The 21,578-nt window shown below is 40.6% G+C and overlaps 1 protein-coding gene across 2 annotated transcripts in view; it reads left to right on the plus strand.

The window, feature by feature from the left end:
• The window catches only part of LOC144819045 (uncharacterized), a 444,234-nt gene that overhangs the window by 265,891 nt on the left and 156,765 nt on the right, over positions 1-21,578 (plus strand). The window contains exons 6-7 of one of the 2 annotated variants that reach the window (XM_078677027.1): positions 16,815-16,912; positions 17,123-17,230. In XM_078677027.1, coding sequence (XP_078533153.1) covers positions 16,815-16,912; positions 17,123-17,230 — 206 coding nt within the window. The remainder of the gene's footprint in view (positions 1-16,814; positions 16,913-17,122; positions 17,231-21,578) is intronic. The other variant, XM_078677028.1, reaches the window with a different exon arrangement.

Here is a 21,578-nt window from a genome sequence, read left to right on the forward strand (position 1 = left end):
GGTATATCATTAGCCCCAAAACGACCAAGAGTAGTAGGCCTATCCTAGACCTGTGATCTGAATTTGTTCTCCTCCTGTGCAGATTTCACATAATAACATTCACTCTAATTATGGGTGTGTTGCCCCAGAAGACCTGGCTACCATCTGTCAGATTCCACAGTACCTACTTTCATATCCCCATCAATAAGCTGCATTACCAATACCTTAATTTTCCCATAAACAATTTCCAATATAGAGGCCTCTCATTCAGCCTAATCTCTATTTTAGGGTGTATACTAATGTGCTGTTTACAGTAGCTGCCCCCGAACACACCTAGAGGGAGTTTACTTTTGACCCTACCCCAGTGATTGTATGATACGAAACCTAGTTTAAATTGGCTGAAACTTCCAGTTTAACAATTAAATTTTCGGTTTGATTCTTCTCTGCCAGCTGCCGCTTTTCTTCCAGAGAGAGTGAAAACACGACTACAAAAGTTGACCGCTTCACATGGATATTTCAGTTGTGAGCATGGTGATTTTAGAGGCTCCTTGACGTCATGCGCTCTTGCATCCCTATTACTACTATTGCCTTTCTCTAGGAAGCGTAGGACTAACTCCCTATAGCTTTTTTTTGGACCAACTTTTAAATGTCCAAATTAAAATTATTCACACAGAAACAGCCATGACCATCCTCTGCTTTGAGTATGGCTGTGAAGTTTACCTATGGAACATAACACTTGCGAATTGACGCTGGAAGTGGAACCTCATAGTAATTATTTGCAGCTAAAATCCAACTTGCCCACACCAAAGTCTCTTCTATATATTCTGCAGGCGCGAATTGTCGATCATCACAAACTATGCACCAGCCATGTTCTATTCAAACAAAATGGGCAGAAAAATTTCCCGTCTACTGGCTATTCCGCTGTGGGGTAAAGGGCCTGATGTGTGACTTTTCCATTTGCAAAAGGTATTCGTAGATTGCACATCAACCTTTTGTAAATGGAAAGGACCTATGGTCGATTCACGAAACTCCGAACTATAGTAGCTCGCAATTCAACTTACTTCATTAACATGTGTAAGGCAGGTCGCAAATTGTGATTGGCTAATGTGACAGCGACAGTGGCCTTCTGGGGTCAGGAGACCACCATGCCTATTATTGCTGTGAAATTAAGTTTTGTTTTAAATGCAGCCCATTTTCCTAAAAGGAAAACAGGACTTGTTAAAAAATAATAATAATTAAATAACGAAAAGTTAAGCAAACTGTAGGACAACTGCCTACTCCTTAAAAACTTTTTTGTCAACATTCTCAAAGGGGTAGAGTTCACTGCTGAGATTTGGTGAACAAAATTTTAATTTTTCACATTCTGCTGGGCAGAAAATCTGGATTTTATTAAAGACGCTGAGGCTAAGATTATCCCTCCACTAATTAACCCTCCCTAAGGGTTTTAGCTGTTGACATTTTGTGTCTCTTTTCGTTTTCAGAATAAGATATCTACAATTGCTTAATGGAAATGGCTCGTTCAACGTCATAATTGAAGTTTGTTTTGCTGAGTTTATCTTTTTCGTTCACAGCATTAAACAAAGAAGGAAGATGACTGTGTGCTCATGGACTATTACTCTATTTGGAATGTTTCGAAGTTCTATATTCTCTTCATTGGTACTGCTGAGCTGTGGCAATAAAGAAGATTTGCATAATCTTAGCCTACGGGTCTTTAATAAAATCCAGATTTCATGGCATGACACCGAGGCCAACATTATGCAAGTTTAAAGTGAACTAAGTACGTTATCAATCACATTGATTGGTCTAAAGTAACATTTTGTAAACATACTCTCAGCAGCAGCTCTTAGAATATCTTGGAGCCCTCCACCTAACATTAAAGTTTTAGAAGCTGATGCACCCCTAAGAGAATATCGACACCACTTTCACTCATCACGTCTTTGACCCAAGCGTGGGAGATGAAACTGCTTTGTGAGGAGATCTGCTTTGTGAGACAGATCTCTTATCAGTAGTTGTGTTTCAGTTCCTCGCAAAGTTACCGTTTTCTTTTCGTATTCTTTAAGACATTTGACAACACACAAACTTTCATTCAGAGGAAAGAGGACGACATAGTTTTGGTCCTTTTCTTAAGGTAAAAGCAAACTCCCTCAGGCTGATTGGCCCTGCTAGTACGACCAGAGCCTTGACTTCTCAGGTTCGTCTGAAGGACACCAAGCAATGTAGCACGGTAAGCTTATAAGAAATACGTTTGAGAGCGAGGTTAACGTTATCTCCCCAAGAGGAAATAAGTTTAATATGTTTCTTACGTCCCATAAGGCTGTATATTTAGGAGTTGGAGGATTGAGAACCCGCATGCTTCTCATAATCTTTTTTGTTAAAAGGTTTTGACCCACTGACACACCATTGATTAAGAAATGTCTTGCAACTACTGCTTACCTATAGACAGTAACAGTTCTGTAACTAAGTCCAGAAGCAAAGAGTTGCGATAGAAAATTAACTACATGAACTAAATCAGTTTAAACAGGATCGTAGTGTCGTTGAACACACCTGTGAACCCATTCGTTCCATGCCTTCCTTGTTCCAGATGCCCAAGATTCAGATATGAGTTGGAAAGCATTGTGCGAAAGGCCAGGGATTTGCCATTGTCGCCTGAAATCTTCCGTGCCGTCAGGACTAACAGGCCTTAGTCTAAGAGAGGATGCCCTGAGGACCCAGGAGTAGTTATCTGAAAGGTGGTGTTAGAATTGGGAAGTCCGTGGTCATCTCCAAGATGACAGGAAACCATGCCTGAGACCTCCAGAGGGGGGTTACCCCCAACATTCTCTGAGGGTACCGGTGCGCGTGTAAGAGAAGACGTGGAAGCAAGACAAACGGCGGGAAGGCATATGGCTTTAAGCCCGGCCAGTCCTAGAGGAAGGCATCCACCCCTGCTGCTAGAGGGTCTGACCTCCAACTGAAAAAGTTAACCATCTGAGTGTTCTCTTTGTCTGCGAAAAGGTCGGTCCCGAAGGGGCCCCATTTGTCATGGATTATCAAGAATATCTCCCTGTTTAACCTCCAGTTGCTGGAGTCCCTGAAATTCCCGGAGAACCAGTTCGTTACCCCATTGTTTAAACCAGGGATGTGTTCCGCTGTGACACAGTCCTTTCCCTTGTTCAAGCAATAGTCCCAGAAAACCTTTGCTATTTCGGTCAGGCCCTTTGAATGTGGACCCCCCATCTTGTTGACGTATTTCACTGCAGACACATTGTCCATGCGTAACATTATACAGCATTTAAACGATTTCTGGGTGAAACTTCGAACCGCAAAGGAACATGCAAGAAGTTCCAGGCAGTTGATGTGTAATTTCTTCTCCTCGCGTGTCCAACGACATCCTTTGGAAGAATCGCCACATGTGGCACCCAACCCTCTAGATTCACATCTGATTCTAATATCAAATCTGCGGATTCCCCAAAGATGGCTTTGCCATTCCAGGCTTCTGCATTTTTCAGTCTCCAAGATAGTTCTTTCCTCGAGTCTTCGTCCAAGGAAGTCATCTGAGTGTAAGAGAGAGTCGATTTCAGAGCTTTCGCTTCGAGTCTCTGGAGGGCCCTGTAGTGTAAAGGGCCCGGAAAGATCGCCTGAATGGTTGAGGAGAGGAGACCCAGGATCCTGGTTAAGAGTCTCAAGGGAAAGACTTCCAAAGAAAGAATCTTTGTGGGTTCCTTTTGGAGTTTCTTGATCTTTTCTCTTGGTAATTTCAGCTCTGTGGACACTGTATTTACCATGAAGCCCAGGAACTGAGGTTCCTGGCCTTGGGGTAGTGCAAGATTTCTTGGCATTTATGACGAAGCCTAGATGTTCCAGAAGGCGGATTGTAAGATTTGTATGGCGAGAGACTGTCGCCTTGGACTGGCCCATGATAAGGATATCGTCCAAATAAATTATTAGTCTTACACCCCTTTCCCTTAGCCAAGCTACTACCTTACGTAGGACCTTGGTGAAGCACTAAGGGGCTGAGAAAAGGCTGAATAGGAGAGTTCAAAATTCCCAGAGTTTTCCCTCCCAAGTGAATTGGAGGAACTTCCTGTGTGGTGGCCAAATTGGAATGGTCAGATAGCGTCCTTTAAGTCTAGATGTGTTAGCACGACAGCAGACCGCAACATAATCACCTACGCCGACGACACTCAGCTGATCTTCTCCCTCACCAAGGACCCCATCACCGCCAAAGCCAACCTCCACGAAGGAATGTAGGCCGTCGCCGACTGGATGAAGACCAGCCGTCTGAAGCTGAACTCGGACAAGACGGAGGTCCTCATCCTCTGCTCCAACCCTTCAGCCTGGGACGACTCCTGGTGGCCGACGGTACTGGAGGCAGCCCCAACACCCACCGACCACGCACGCAACCTGGGAATCATCCTCGACTCAACGCTCTCAATGACCAAGCAAGTCAACGCCCTCCTCCTCCTGCTTCAACACCTTCCGCATGCTCCGCAAGATGTACTGATGGATCCCGACAGATACAAGAAAGACAGAGACCCAGGCCCTCGTCAGCAGCAGACTCGACTACGGAAACGCCCTCTACGCGGGAGCCCCAACCAAGCTCATCAAACGACTACAACGCATCCAAAATGCCTCGGCACTACTGATCATCAATGTACCATGCCACGGCCACATCACGCCCACCTGAGAAACCTGCACTGGCTCCCCGTCAACAAGAGGATATCCTTCAAGCTCCTCACCCACGCACAAAAGGCACTCCACAAGACCGGCCCAGCCTACCTTAACAGACGGCTCACCTTCTACATCCCCAACCGCCAGCTCCGCTCCGCTGACCTCTTACTCGCCACCGTCCCGCGCATCCGAAGAACAACCACCGGTGGGGGATCCTTCTCCCACCTCACCGCCAAGACATGGAACACCCTCCCACTGCGCCTACGACAGACCCAAGACCTGCTGACCTTCAGGAGGATACTCCAGACCTGGCTGTTCAATCAGTAGTGCCCCACCCCCAGCGCCTTGAGACCCTCGCGGGTATGTAGTGCGCTTTACAAATGATTGATTGATTGTTAGCCAGTCCCCTTTTCTCCGGACATCTCTTATGGGGTGTATTCCCTCCATCTTGAAGTGGTGGTAGGATACCCACCCGTTTAGACTTTTTAAGTTTACGACAGGCCTCTGTCCCTTGTCTTTCTTCTCCACTAAGAATATATTGCTTATGAAACCTGTTTCTGAACTCTCTATTATAGCCCCTTTTGCCAGTAGATCCTTTACCTCCTGGGATACTAGTTTTCTCTGTTCTTGAGAGATTATTATTTCGCGTGGTGCATTTGATTGGAAGGGAATGTCTGTAAATTCTATTTTGTAACCCTTCACGGTTTGCAGAACCCATGAGTCTTGAGTTACCAAGGTCCAGTTCCCAGAAAAAAGGGCTAGTCTCCCTCCCACCTTTATGGGGTATCTGAATTGTCTTTCAATATTTCACCTGTGGAGAATCCTCTGCTTCTTCTCTAGCCTCGAAATGGTCTTCCCCTGTTGTGTTGCCTCTGTGGGTAGAAGGTTTGGTTCCCGTAGAATGTTGCTTGTTGGAGCCTAGATCCTCGTCCCAGAAATGGTCTTGAGGTAGACTGGCCACGGCCGAGGAACCTGCCCCGCATTCTCCCGGCTCTTCCAAATTTTTTATCTTGGAACACTTTTTTAATGTCACTTTGTAACTTTTGAATCGAGTTAAAGGCCCCGACATATTTGGCCATGCGCGGATTAAATCTTCTCCAAACAGGAGTCCCTGTGAGGTGGCTTGTCCATCCTTGTTTGCTAGTTCAATGAGTTTAGGGTCAATTTTAAGGAGTACGCCCTTCCTGCGTTCATTGGAAATGGCAGTTTGCATTGCCAAGGAGGCAAATGGTTTGTTGGACCCAATCACGTAACTCCTTAGGGTCAATAGAAGTTCCATCAATATAGGCGTTTTAGCCAGGTCGAAAATTTTGGCTAGGGGGCCAATGATGTCGAGCAGGCTGTCTTGGCATGACCATAGGCCTTTGTCTATCCCTTTCCTTGGGTCCTTTGAGCACTTTGCTATGAAAGCGAGCGACAACCTTAGAGTCGAGCTCAGGGGTTGAAGCAATTTTGTCTGGAAGGGATGGGCAAGGGCATTCCGACTTCAGCCTAGATCTCACTTTTTCGGGATCTCCTTAGCCAGAAATTAATATATTCTGCTACATGTTGAGATGCTAGCCACTCGGGGGATAGGGGATGTTTGATTAGAAGGGGGTTAAACATATCGTCCCCGAAAGGAACAGTGATGCCCATTTTGGAGCCTTAGGCCTTACTTGCCTTTTCAGAGTTTTCTAATGATTTGTCTGTCTGGACCTTGATGTCCGAGTCAAAGGATGACGAACATGAGAGATCTATCTCTGCTTCATCTTGTTCGTCACTATCAATGTGTATGGGGGGCTCAGGGCCTTCTGTGATGCCCAAGCACCGTTCTGGTCCCCGTTCGAGAAGCGAGATTGTGGCGTTTTCCCTGATTTCTTTGTCTTTTTGGCAGTTTGGGTAGGGGGTTCTGTTGCGGCTCTTTTCTTTGGGGCCTTAACTGCCCCTTCTTTTGCGCCAAATGTGTGCGCAGTACCAATGGAGGGCATGCCCTTAATAACATTTCAAATTTTTTACTAATGGTTTTGTTAAATGAGTCCATAGCTTTATCCATGGCCTTAGAAACCATTGACTCTAATTTACCCTCTAGGGTAGTATCAGGGTTAGAGGACATTATGAGAAAGAGGGTGTATATTTATGTCAAAATAATTGTATGGGACTGCCCCCCTTTCTTTGGGGGGAGATAGTTTAGCCTGACCGTAAGTGTAGGCAGAATAATCCCCATTTTTCTTTTTTTTTGGGGGGGAGGGGGGGTTGATTTTTGTATAATTTATACAGAAATTGTGAAGGAGGGGCGTGTCCGTGATAAAATTGCTCCTGGTCGAGTGCCGATCGGGTTTGACAGCAGCAACTGCTAAATGTTGAGTGCTGTAACCAAGGCAACCAAGTGCGTCTCTTGCGTGTGTGGTCGTTCCTAAGGTGCTTTCGTTAAATGCTTGCCCCTGCGCAGTACGCGATTGAAAGCGCACTGCGGAGGGGAAGGAAGAGTTTACAGCATCTCCGGGTCTCGTGGAGGGACGCCGGAGTTTGATGCCTTTCACCAGAGCCGAAAAGGTATTGCGCTTTGGGCAGCAAGCCTGTATGCCATCAAGTGCTCAGAGCACTTGTAGGGGACGGGAGTGCGGCTGCATTTCAACTTGTGTGTCTGTCGCGCTCTGGGCATTGCCAGGCAACGAGAATGCGTTTCATCGTTTGAAAGACACGAGTGAGGGGGAAATCCATTTATTTCATTTCTCTCATGCTAGGGCAATGTCCGGGAGGGGAGGGGGGGAAAGAGTGAAGCCTGGAAGGGAGGGCCAGAAGCGTTAAGGGGATTGGTAAAATCAGAGAGAAAGTGTTAGACGCATTAGAGTTGAAAACAATTACATTATAGTAATAAAGAGAAAAAGGGCATTTGAATCAATAAAGATAGAAAAAATCGAATTATAGGTTCAATTGGACCCAGCTATGCGATAAGAAGCCAAAATCAAGCAAACGCACGCACTGAATAAGCACGATTGAAAGAGGGTACTTATCTGTGTGAGCAGCCACAACAAAGAAGGAAGATGGCTGTGCTCATGGACTATATACTATATTTGCAATGTTTCGAAGTTCTATTTTCTCTTCATTGTTTTACGGTTGAGCTGTGGCAATAAAGGAGATTTGCATAATGTTGGCCTCCGTGTCATTCCATAAAATTCCAAGGCAGTAATTTAATTTTTAAAGGATGTATTAATTAGAGACGGATTCTACAGATTGTTGGTTCAGGCAATACGATTCAGCTTATGTCACTAAAGTTGAAGACTCTCAAAACAAGTAGTAGGACATCTTAAAAGCTAGCTGTATCATCTTTTGACCAATGGTCTAGTCGAGTGCTTGGACAGGGTTTTGGGAGAATGCGTTTATTGTGCTTTACTGCATAACTGTTTCGTGTTAAATGCTGTGAGAGTTATGCTCAGCCTTTACAGGACCACACCCACTCATCTACCATTGTCACATTTTGAATTCTTGAGGGGCAGAAAACCAGCCACTGAATGTAGGTCTTACCGGGTATCTAGGTGGGCTAAACAGGATGTTTCTGTTTTGGCTCTTGATTCAGTTGTCAGAGAAAATGTTTAGAATTCCCAGATTAAACAAAACTGTGTTATGATGAGAGGACTAAGGTCAAGCACGAACTCTTTGCTGAAGGTGATGTAGTTCATGTTAGTAAATGAAGCTTGGTATAAAAAGGGTGAAAGCAAATTTGGTAAACCGATATTGGTTAATAACGTTGGTGGGAATACTGTCCGAGTGGGTGGTTGTCACTGATCGAATATTGTGACGGTTGTGAATGTTACTGCAGGTGAGGTGCAGCATAGTCCGACGAACGATGAGGATAACACACCCCGTTTATCCCCCTTTATGTAACAAATGCAGGTGCAGATTCCATAAATGATATTTCAGGTTTGGTTACATACATTTCACACTAACACTATCTATGAATGAAAGTGAATGATGTTTATTGATTGATTATTTAAAATCTTTACAAAGAGTGAATGCACAGTATAAACATTTCAATTACAGTAATGCAGTAAAATGAAAGTGATTTTAAAATGAAGCGTTAAACGTTTAAAATAGTACACGTGAATTATAAAACTGTTTTAAATTTGTAAATTCATATATTTAAAAGTTTAAAAGAGAAAAATATGAACGGCATGACAGTTAATATTATAAAAATTCAAGTTTTTTCCATGCAAATGCTAAGAATTTTGAGAAGGCAGAGTTAATGAGTATGTCGTCTGGGCAAAGACACTGGAGCAGTGCTTGTCTACAAGTCCTTGTTGATCTTTCATTGAATAACCTTTTTAACAGTGTTACTCTTTTGTTTTTTAATTCTGAACAAAGGCACAGTAGGTGTATAATGTTTTCTTCTCCTGTGTTACACGACCGACATGATATGTTATTTTCGAGTTTTTTCCATGGTAGTGCATGAGATTCTCCGGGTAATATTCCGAATCGTGCTTTCATGAATATATTTTTATATTTCCAAGTTCAAGCTGTATTCAAATATTGTTGAGGGCTCTTTTTTTTGTAACCATTTATTATGGACCAAGCATGCTTCCTTTTGACCAGAGACTCTTTGTCACTTACCAACGATAGGAGATCAGTTGTCTTGTTCACATTTTTTTAAAGAGATTTCTGAGGAATAGTAGTCATCCAAATCCCCTTAAGCCCAAATTCATCCAAAGCCTAAGATATTTCCAAACAGATGATTTGTTATTGCCCTCTATTTCTTTCCATAAAAGCTGTGAAATTAGATTCTCCTTGTCATTTTTTACTCTGTTCCATACTTTAATTACGTTACCCATTCAAGCATATAGTTGGTTGTTCAAGCTGAATTCCAGTCTAATTTGGGATTGTGAGGCATTTTTAGGTAAACAAAAAAGAGATCGGAAAGTTTTTGAGATTACTTTGTTTGTTACTGCGTCTTTTCAATTTAACGCCTCACTACCATAGGTTAGGGAAGGTAGCAATTTTGCAGATATGACTTTAAGTAGTGGTTGGTAGGTTAGATTACTGGTGGACTTTTTTATCATCCCGAATGCACCTGTTGGGGAGTTTGCTTTCCTTGCGATATCCAATTTCTGGGGTTTAAAGTTACCATTATCATCAAAAACCATTCCCAGGTATCTATAGGTTTTATTTTGTTCCAGTTTTTCCTTTCCTAAGAACCATTTTGTGTTGTACTTCCTTCTCAAGTTTTTTGAAACAACCATAACTTTGGATTTTGATTCGTTTATTACCATTTTGTTTTCTATTGCGTACTCCTGTATGCATGACATTAACCTTTGCAAAACTACATTAGTTCTACTTAAAAAGATGACATTGTCTGCATATAGCAGATTTGATATGTGTATCTGCAAGCTTAGGTGGGTGTGCATTTATCTTGTTCAAGGCTCCAGTTAGATCAGTTAAAAACAGATTAAATAATAAAGGTGCCAATACACAGCCTTGCTTCACTCCCCCTAGCATTGGTATTTCCTCAGTTAATGATCTGCCGTTCCCAATACGAACTCTGGCCCACGTTTTTGTATACTGGAGACTGATCAGATATATTAAAGGTGGGGGAATCCCTTGTGCATGTAACTTTTCCCATAATAAATCTCTGTTGACACAGTCAAAAGCTGATTTAAAATCAACAAAACATAAGAATAATGATTCATTTTTTAAAATTGATTTTTCCATTAAAATTGATAGTGCCAAAATATTGGAAGATGTGCCAAGTCCTTTTAATGAAGCCGGTTTGGTTTGGCGGAAGAATGTTATTCCTTTTTACCCAGTCGGATAAGATTGTTAGCAGATGGGCTGCAAATAATTTTGCATCGGTGTCCTGTAGCGTTATTAGACGATAGTTTTCCAGAAGCACCCAATCTCCTTTTTTAAATATTGGGGATATTAAAGAACCTCTCCAGCTTTCCGGTATCTCCCCTAATTAACTACTTGTTTAAAGACCTTTACAAGAAGTTCTGACCATGTTTCCGGATCTTCTTTATATACAGAAAACGGTATCCCATTGGGCCCTGGTGCTCCATCTTTCTGTTTCTTTATTAGTTTGACAGTCTGTTCTTGTGTTATTTCCAGGACTAGTTCTTGCTTTGTTATTGCAATTTCCTTCCACGGGGTGTGCTCCTTGATTCCGTGTACTATTGGATGTGGATTTAGATGGTGACTCAGAAAATTCACCCATTCTGTTTCAGTCAATACTGATGAGACCACCGCTTTATCCGGCCTTGTTAAGCTGTTAATCATCTTCCAGAACTCCCTTGAGTTTCCTTGGTTACTGGCATAAAATACACGAGTCCAAAGAATGTTATTAGCTTCAGTTTTTTCACTCCATATTATCTTCTTTAAATTTTTATTTGCCTCTTTTAGGGCGGTTTTAATTTCTTCTTTATCTGGGAAATTAGTAAGCTCTTCCCTTAATCTGTTTCTAGTTCGTTTCATTTTCTGTACTGCATATGGGAGATTAATATGGGTTACCCTTTTTACTGCTTGGGTCATATGGCTATCTCTTAGGATATTGGGATTACCTTTACAGGTAGGCAATCTTGAGGTAAAACTGGCCCATTGCTCGATTGCTGATGCAGATGGTGCCTCTTCGCTGCATTCCCTGAGCCGTTTTAGTGCGAGATCGCTTGTTAATCGGTTGTTTTGTGACTCTGTTTCCCAAATTAATTTTTTATGATTACTGGTTCCAATTTGACCTTCAGTTGTTAGATAGATTTGGTGATTTTTGTTTTTGAATGTTGTGGTGATGATTTGCTGACTGTGATCACTCTCCTGGACCTTCTTTAGATGGTAAGATGTACAATTGCCAAAGATATTCAATGATACCATAGTATAGTCGATACGGGATTTAGTACTATGGGTATAGTAGGACCATGCTGGTGGTAAATCTGTTGGAAATCTTCCATTGAGTGTTCGTAACCCCAAGGCTTCCATATCCTTTATAAAATGTATACCCATTAGTTGGTGACCTTGTTTATTTGAAGGCTCTGTTATTTGAACCGGAATTGACCATTGGTGGTCTTGTGACTGTGTTACTTCGTCCCTTGTGAATGGTATTAAAAGATTAAGATTGAAATCTCCAGTAATAATAAAATCCTTAAGGGGGTCCTCCATCCTTTGCTAAAGCAAGTACGTAGAGAGTGAGGCACACATAGTTTTCCTAGAGATAGTCGTAGGAGGGATGTATATATTAACCAACTCAATGATCTTTTTTGTTCGTACATCCTATACCTTACTAGTATATACTGTACCTTAGTACTGTTTGTGACTATTTCCGCGTGTTCCGCATTGAGATCAATAGAGATGAAAATTGCTAGGCCGCCTGAGGGGCGTCCATAAGTGCTTTGCTTGATAGCAGGTACATAATATCCTTTGTAACCGTGGATTATAAATGGGGCTATTGCCCAGGTTTCTTGTAACAAAATGATTTGATAGTTCTTGAGTGATTCAGTTATGTTATCTAATTTGTTAGTTATACCATTTACATTCCATGAACAAATTGTTATTTCCGTGGTGAATTTATTTGTTTTTTCAATTGTTATTTTCTGTTTTGCTTGTCATTGTGTATTATTTCCATGTAGGGCATTTTTAATCCATAAATCATTTATCCCATTTTCGTTTCCATCGCTAGTGTATTTTGTTTGAGTTAAGGCACCTTTATCTAATTGTTGGTTTGGATTTCTTAGGACAGAGTAGGTTGGATGGCCCTTTTTGCCTTTTTCCGGACCTAACAGATTTAGTGGTTTCAAAAGTGGTGTGGGGTATTCTTTTGGCATAATTCTATCAACCATTATTCCCCATTTACGGAAAGTGTCTTCTTCCTTCATAATTTATTCAGCTACGGTAGGGGAAGCGAGTGTTATTACTGTTATCGGTATTTGACCGATTTTTTAGGAAACCAACACAATCAATATCTTTAGTTGTCAATTTTTCCAGAGATGGAACTGATGAAAAAAGACACAATAAGTTGCCTCTATTGAGCGTATCTTGTTGTCCTCTGGACTCATATATTGGTTTAAAAATTAATTGTTCCCTCTTCCGTTTTTCTGTATCCCGTGTCTTGTTTGAGTTCAAATCATTTTTGACTATATGTATAAGTCGTTTGTTTTTACCACTTTTAACTATTAGTATTTGATCTTTTTTTTGTTTCGGCCACAACTTCTGTTAGTGCAATAGGTTCCAGTGGTTTTGCTGGTAGGATCAATGGGAGTTGTCTTGTATTTATGCTTGTTTTATTTGGTGTTTGTTTCTGTATTTCTCTTACCAGTTTAATTGATGAGAGTTCATTCCTATTTGCTTCTTTGTTATGAGTTTGAGTCACTGTTTGTTGTTCCGTGAGTTCAGCATACAATGTACCTGAGTTGTTTTCTTCTTGCACAGTATTACCTATATCTTGTTTTATTGGACCGCTTGTGTTGTAACAATTGAGTTCTATTTAAGTCTGGGTTTTTACGACTTTATCAGCCGAAAGCTCACTTATAACACTTACATGGCCAGCTGTGTCATTTTTAGGTTTATTTTTTCCGTAGGTGATATTTTCCATTTTCTTATCCGTATTCGTATTGTTTCTATGTTGTGCAGATATATCGTAATACTTAGTTTTTTTTGCATTCGGTTGTGTTAGCGAGATGTTAGATATTTGCCTGGTTATTTCCCTTATAGGTTGGTGTCCTTTATTTCCCTTAAGGGATGTGTTTTGTAGTGTTTCGTCTAGGGGGCCTTGACCTACTTGATCCACTAACTTTGCTTTGTTTCGGGCTTTGCGTAACTTTTTCTTGTTCCTTTTTGACATAATGAAAGGATTCTGGTCCGTGTCGATTTTATCCTCAACGTCGATATATCCTTTATAAATCTCCGCTTCTCGTGTAATTGACTTCCCCATTTCAGTTTTTTTAGCATTCTCTAGAGTATTAGGTATTATTCTATCTGTCAATTGATTAGCGGTTTGCAATTCAATTTGGCATGGCTTGTTATGTTTTTTGTTTTGTTTAACTTCAGTTGTAAAACTCATACCTTTATTATCATCTATTGTCCAATTTTGGCCCCTATTGAGCGTTGTTTTAGCATCTTCTAGTATGGTACCAATAATCTCTGGATTAGTTGCAAGTTTGTTAATTAATGGTGTATAAGGACATTCTACATAGGATGTTGATTTGTCTGCCTGTACTCTAGTTATCAAAGAGTTAAGGTCAGCTTGTTTGAGATATATTCCTGCAACTGCCATTGTGCCTAAAATGTCAATTTGGATATCCATTTTATTAGACTGAAGTGATAATGCTTCGATAGTAAGTGTTGAAGTTTGATAAAAAATATCCCAAACCGAGGCCAAGTCCTGGTTGTCAATGATTTTGATTTTTTCACTCCCCCCGCGTTTCACCAACTTCCGCACAACCACTAACACTATCAATAAGACCAGTGTGAATGTAGTATTTATTGGTTTGAAGATCTGGTGGTGTTTAATGATATGCTACTAGGTGTTGTTATTTAGAGGCATAAATATTGTGAATTCATAAGCAATGCATTTGGTGTGTAACTTGTTTGCATGGCTGTTGTTCGGTTTTTGGCCTTTCAAACTGTTCAAAATTTGTGAATATCATTGGTTTTTCAGTTTTAATTTGTAACTATAAATGTTTTTCAATAGTTTATTTTTTAAATGAATATATACATACATTTATATATATGTTTATGTAATGTATTTCTGTATTTTTAATTCATTTTTTGGGTCCTAGCGTGGCTTTTATTGGTGAGTGAAGCAATGGTCCTCGCCAGGAGGGATGGTTTCACAGTAAAACCATCCCTGGTTGCCAAGGAAGTAGATTCCAGCTCATGATTTGCATTCCTTCCGCAGTCACTGAGCGTCCCATGTGATCTAGTAAGTCATAATCTCTGTGAAATAATATTTCCTTTATATTGCCCTTGATTATTGAATGTCTGAAGGTCATTGCATTACTTTTCCAGTATCTGATGCCTACATGTGGGGCTTTTATGTTATCAAGCTTCAGTGTTACAGGAACACGGTCTGACAATACCTCTTCATCTGTTGAAGAAGATAAGACTATGTTGCAGATACTGTTGGTGAGAAGGTAGAAACGTATTCTAGGGTGGCTTATGGCTGTTTGAGTAGAACGTAAAATCAATCTACTCGCTGTTTTGAGTCCACCACATGCCTGTCAACAAATATCCTGCAACCCTACAAGCAGTAAAGGTTTCAGTTGGCAGTGTGTCGTGCTTTCAGAGTAGCCAGTCGTAGGGTAGAGTGAGGTATTGAAGTTCCCACTTTGTGCCACACCTCCATTAACATTTTGGAATTGATCTGTTTAAAAGGTTTTGTATTGAGCAGCACTCAAACCAATCATGCCAAAGATGTTACCCTTTTTTGTAGGTGCAGCAACCTCCCACCAGAGCACCTTACACGAGCTCCACTGTTAGGGCCCCTCTTAGAATTGTTTCAAGACCGGGTTGAAACTTACCTCTCTCATTGCCTCCATGTCCAAGGTCCGCCTGTAGCAATATTGTGGCGAGGCTCCAGCCTGATGGAAATAGCCTCTGCAGGCTGGGAGCAACCCTGCAAAAGGTGCTCCAGGTTTTCTTGATATTTGTATGTTCAATCCTGCTACTCCGTCTGGGCACTGAAGCTGCCTTCACTATTGCATTCCTCAGCTAGGAGTACGGTGCAGTCAGCTCCCTTTGAACTTCCATTTCTCTCACCACTTAGTTAAAATGTATTAAAGGCCTTTAGGCAGGGTTCAGGAGCAGGTTCCCATTTGGTTTGCAACCCTGATGAACCCTTGGGTGGAGCTCATCGAGGACTCATCCGTCCAGATCTTTATCCAGGCCTTATCAAAACTTTTCAAGTTACTGTTCTCATTTCAGTGCCTTCAAATGATTTACGTCCAAACTCATCTGCACCAGCCAAACATGGAGTCATTCGTGACCGGATAAAAGGACGACCTCCAGTGAGTGCAGACTGACTTTATAGTCAGAAATAGATGGCAGCTATATCAGACAACTCAAGTTAGCCAATTCCCTTGCTGGATCACTTTTAAATGTAAGTTCTTGCTTAAAGGATGCAACAAAGAAAATGACCCCCCTTGTGGATAATTTCACTCACTTTCAAACACTCACCGATACATGTTTAATCTGCACTTCTCTCCATTTATCTTGGACATTCCTCCTACTTTCTTATTGCACATTGACTAGACATAGTGATGCTTGATCATCACTCTTCAGTCTCCTGCAGATAAAAGCAAGACTGGCTATACCTTTTGTGAAGGCTTACTAGTCAGATGTGCCGTTAATCAGTCCTCTTCTGTCATATCAACTTGTGTTTGCCACTCCCATAAAAAAAGATGATCGTAACAGCACATTTGATCTCTGAAAAGCTGAAGAGCTAGAGTCCTAAGTGACCTAACCAACCGGATTGATGACTCTTCAACGCATTTGCTAATGAAATCGTCAATACCATGGATTGCTGCTCAGACCTTTACATTTGTTTCCGACACAGGTCAATTCCAGAGGTCACAGCATCAACATACTGTTGTCAGTGATTGTTGTACTTCAAATCATATTATCAACACTTATCACAACCAGTTCACATCCTGGTTTACTTAATACATGAGCTCTGCAATACGCCAATATGAGAACCTAAAAATGTTTGGATTGCCTTTTCCCCTAATCGTATTCCTTACCTCTTTTATAGACGTGGAAACACATCCATTTCTTTATAAGTGCCTTACATCATGTGCCGTTGTTACACTTCAGAGAAAGTACCTGGAAAGCAAAGTTATCTTACCTGTCTACCAACTAGTCCCACACAAGGTTCTCCGAATCACAGTAATTAAGATGATGTTGATATCCACTAAAATGAACCGAAGTATAGGGCCCTAAAGAGACGATGGATTCAACTCCTGTGACATGCATCAGAGTCCATCGTAAAATGTCTTTGAAGTCCTGTAAGAAAAACGTTCTTCTGAGCTTGGGCTTATTGCTTTTTGGGAGGCTGGTGGGGCGAAGTAAGTACAGCCAGTTTAGTGACTTACTCTTCAACAATGTTGCCATCCTATACTGAACAGGTCATTTTAGACAAACGTTGATAGATGCAAGCATATTTTGTATGTCATCGATACTGATCAATTTCAGTCATTTGAGATTCATAGCTCTTTTTTGCATTTGTATTTTAGATCCATTTTCCAAGAAACAAGATTCCAATAAAAAGTTTACATTTAAAACCTCAACGAAACGCTGGAAAGAAAACATTGACGTCTCTGAGAAGTTTTGTGTAAGTTACTTTGATTGTTTTAGCTATTATTTAGCTCAGCATTCTTCTCTGGCTATTTGCTTTAAATGCAATACAAGGTCCGCTTTCTAGCCTCAATATATGTTGGATGGGGTATTTGGTTGGCTCTGGCGGTCCATATTTCTTGCTTCTTATTTCAGTATTTCAATGTAAAAACTGCAGATTTTTTACTTAATTAATGCACTTTTCCAGCCTGTACCAGGACAGGATATATATGTGGAAAAAGGTTGCAACCATATAATTTCGGTTCGTCATATGTCCATATCAGAAATGCGTAAATATCAAGGAGTGAGTCATGAGGTAAGAATTGTCTATTCATTTATATTTACTTTTACTAAAGAGGTGCTGCTGTAACCCTACTAGCTTAGTTTTCTTATGTAGAAAGAGATCACCTTTTATATTCCCTATATCAAGCAAGGCCTGTCTTTTGACTGCTCTTCAGTGAGAATCCAGACGAATGGTGAATGAACAGACTGCAAAAAAAATCTGGAACCCTGCTTCTAGTTTATATTGTTTTGTATGTTTTGAGAACAGGATGCACAGTCTCTACGTAGCTTACTGGATTGTGGTTGGCATTACTTGTATGCTTCCACCGGTAATAAATCTATTCATTCTACTTTTGGTCAACTGGGCTGTTTTTCCAGAATTTTGATTTCTGTTTATATGTTAATAAATTTTACTGGCCATGTAATAAAACCTTAGTTTTCGCCTGTCAATGAGTCAAAAAATATTCAAATGATATGTATGGCTTCAACGATGCGTCTGCTTTGTCCAGGACTGTGTTCTCTGAACTCACCCCTAAGAATGACGATTTTACCCCACTGGTTCCTTTACTTTCGTTTTTGTGTAGGATTTTCCTTAGAGCCTTCATGTATTTCTGCATGTGTTTTCATACCCTTGTATGGTTCTTGCGCTGTTAAGGGTCAGGATGCACCTTATCGTTTATTTCCTCTGAAGTTATTCGTTAGAACGCTAATCTGAATAACGGGACGTTATGTTATGTTACCGGAATTTATTAAGTGTATGTACACCGATCGTTTTCTTGGCACTAGAGTAAGATGGAGCTGGTACTGTATCCCTGTCTGAATAACCAAGTTTTCCGGGATTGTCTAAATTTTTTGTAGCTTGGGTCTGTTCTCATCTCAAGAGGAAAGGAGTTCCAGATGCAGGGGCCAATGACTGAGAATCTAGAGCAAGCATGTCAAACTCAAAGGCTAACACGGGCCAAATAAACAAGGTTTTAAGTTTGTGTGGGCCACAAAAAAACTAAAAACGTAATTTTCATAGAAACGTAAGTGTATTTCGAAAAATAAAGTATAAAAAAAGAACAATTTTAAAATTAATGTTTTTCTTCTTGAGACTTGGCATCTCTTCTCTGCTACTATCTTTACTACTTCGGGGAAAATATTGTTCACAGTGATTATTTTCAAAACTGACCCAAGGTGAATGTTAGTAATTCTGGTTCTGACAAGAGACTTATTTCCTTTCATAAGTGTAAATAACTGCGCGCACTGATCAGTACTTTCAAACATGGAAATAGTTTCATATGCGAATTTTCGGTGCATTTTCACACCTGACTTTCAAATATTTGTAAAATTCAGGCATACCAACTTCACTGAATTTTGCATTCAAATCAGAATCGCACTGGGTCTCAATTCGCTCCATTTGCATATGATTAGATACTGATTATCTATTTATTGGGAAAATTAAAGAAAACTTGTCTTCCAACGATTAAATTCTGCAAACCTTTTTTCAAGTTCAGTTCTAAGGCTTAAAAACTTGTTTGTGCATTTTTGACACGATGCAGTTTCACCCAAACTTGATTTTTTTCATGTTGCATGTGGGAAAGTGCATTATATCTTCATTTTTCAACTGCTTTTCTCAAAGAGCCAGTTTACATTTGAATGCTTTAACTTGGTCCCACATGTTCGTAATGATCTAATCTTTTCCTTGCAGTTTTAAATTTAAATCGTATAAGTGTTTTGTAATATCAACCATGAAGGATAAATCTTGTAATCATACTGGATCAGAAAACGAGTTTGTGTCTTGATTTTTAGTTATTAAAAAATGACATATTTCTTATTTCAAGTGCCAGAATTGTTTAAGAACCTTGGAGCAGGATAGACAACGTACCTCGGTATAGTAGGGCAAACCGTAATATTTGCTTTCTAATTCACTTAAGAAAGCAGAGAACTGTCGCTGATTTAAGTCTCGCGATCTTATGAAATTGATCATGTTTATGATAGATGTCTACACATTTTCCATGTTTATTACCTTTGTGCATAATACTTCTTGATGTATAATGCAATCGTATGATGAATCTGGGATCCGTCATAAATTTCACTTTGTATTTCTTCGCAGTAATGCCACAAAATTGGTGTTTTTTCCGGTCATTGAAGGAGCTCTCCCTGTAGCTACAGAAGTACATTTTGACAGAGGTAGATTATATTTTTGCAGAAGTTCATGAACCCAATGAAATATATCTTGTCCTGTAGTAGTACCATGCATCTGTACCAGTTCCAGTAATTCCTCAAAATGTTTGAAGTCCGTGTTGCAAGCAGGAAGAATTTCCGCAACTGTATTTCGAGACAATGATGTCTTGAAAAGCCTTCACACTTCCAGGGCAAACAATTTCTGCAGCTTTAATTAGATATTCCTTGATTAACTCGCCTACGTTAAAAGGTGATTAGCTATCAACTCTGACAAGACGTAGTAGCTTGCATGCACCTCCGCTTCACTTTCTTGTGATACTTTAGTAGACATGAACTGTTGTTTTTTCAGTCTCAACTTGAGCTCTTTCAACTTCTCTTGTTTCATTAATCCTTCATAATTATCATAGTTTGATTTAAGTTGTTCATAGTGACGTTTAATGTTGTATAACTTTGGTACACTAACAGCATTATTACATTTCAAGCAGATTATTTTATCTTTTACTTCACAGCAAAAATACTCCAATTCCCACTTTTCTTGGAAATTTGTCAGCAATTTTTAGTTGTTTTATTACCACTTGGTTTTGATAAAGACATACTGAATATAAAGGACTGAAATAAATGAGTAATCATTAACACAAAATAATTCAATTCTAATAAAAAATAATCTTTTTTCTTGAACATTAATTTACCAGACACAAGAACAGCACAAATTAATATGCGTAATGTAAATAAACCTATTTTTCTTGTTCTCCGAAAGCAAAATAATTCCTGTTATGCGCACCTAGCAAATCCAAACAAGACTTATGGCGTGGTAGGTATTATTATCATCATCTAAAATATTTGCGGCTAGTTTTAGTGGGGGGAATGGTGCGCCTGCACTTCAGGTCAGTAATTAGATGCAACACGACTATAGTAATCGGTCATTGGCTAACGTTATGGTTCGTTATTAATTATTATGTATAATGCATTCATTGCCCCCACTCTTTCTTCTCTCCTCCCCTCTTTATTTTCCCCCCACTTACTTTATCTTTCTTGAATTTATTTTATCTTGTAGGTCCCATGTAGGCGGCTCCTATTGTGCCGCTTCTCTTACCTGCTGTCCATTGACAGGCAAGCTTCTGCTCTCCAGCCTTCACTGATATTTAAGTTCAGGCTCCCATTGGCCATTGGCAGGCAAGCTTCTGCTCTCCTGCCTCCTCTGGTATTCAAGTTCAGGGTCCCATTGGCCATTGGCAGGCAAGCTTCTGCTCTCCCGCCTTCACTGATATTTAAGTTCAGGCTCCCATTGGCAGGCAAGCTTCTGCTCTCCCGCCTCCTCTGGTATTCAAGTTCAGGGTCCCATTGGCAGGCAAGCTTCCACTCTCCCGCCTCCTCCGATTTAAGTTCAGGCTCCCGCTCACCCCTTTTCTCTCAGGCAGCCAGGCAAGCTCCCTCCTCCCGCTCCCCTCAGTGACAACAACAGTAATCTCCCACTTGTCATTGCATCAACTCTGTCCTCCTCACACCTCCCGCTCCCCTCAGTGGCACTGACACCAGCGATCACCCGCTCCTCCTCCCGCTTCTCCTCTGGCACAAAATGGAAAAGATTTTTCAGCTTGAGTATAATGCGCTCCTCCTTTTTATAGCACATTATACTCGAGATTTTACAGTAACTGGAAATTGTAACAATTAAGCTACGACATTTTTATTTAAATATTTGTTACATACTGTTACATTGGCTGGGCTGCAAGGATATTAGTGTGGGCCGCGAGTTTGACATGCTTGCTCTAATGTGTTGATTCTTCACTCAGCATTAGTTAATCTAATTCTTAAGTCTTTAAGGTCTTTTCGGATTGCAACTCCTTCCATCTGTAAAAGATCCATGTCTCTTTAGGCAATATCATGTACTGAGTTACGTTTTTAGGTCGAGCTGGTGTTAGCGAAAGACCTTATCTTATCCACTTGTTGGGAATGTTTTTTTTTTTTTTTTTTTTTTTTTTCCAGAGTTTTATATAGCGCGAACTAGACCCGAACCGAATCAGGTATTAGAGCGCTTTACATAGCACCAGTTACGTTACATGAGGACGGACTCATTTTAGGCACGGGGAGATTAAGTGATTTGCCCAGAATCACAGGAGGATGGGCACGCGCAGGGCCGTCTGCGATTTCAGCACCTGTACGCGTACGTACAGCCACGCGCCGTGCACATCTCCTGTCCCAGTCCCACAGCAAGTCAG

This window comes from Lissotriton helveticus, chromosome 2_1 (genome assembly GCF_964261635.1).
Source record: "Lissotriton helveticus chromosome 2_1, aLisHel1.1, whole genome shotgun sequence".
Lineage (NCBI taxonomy): Eukaryota > Metazoa > Chordata > Amphibia > Caudata > Salamandridae > Lissotriton > Lissotriton helveticus.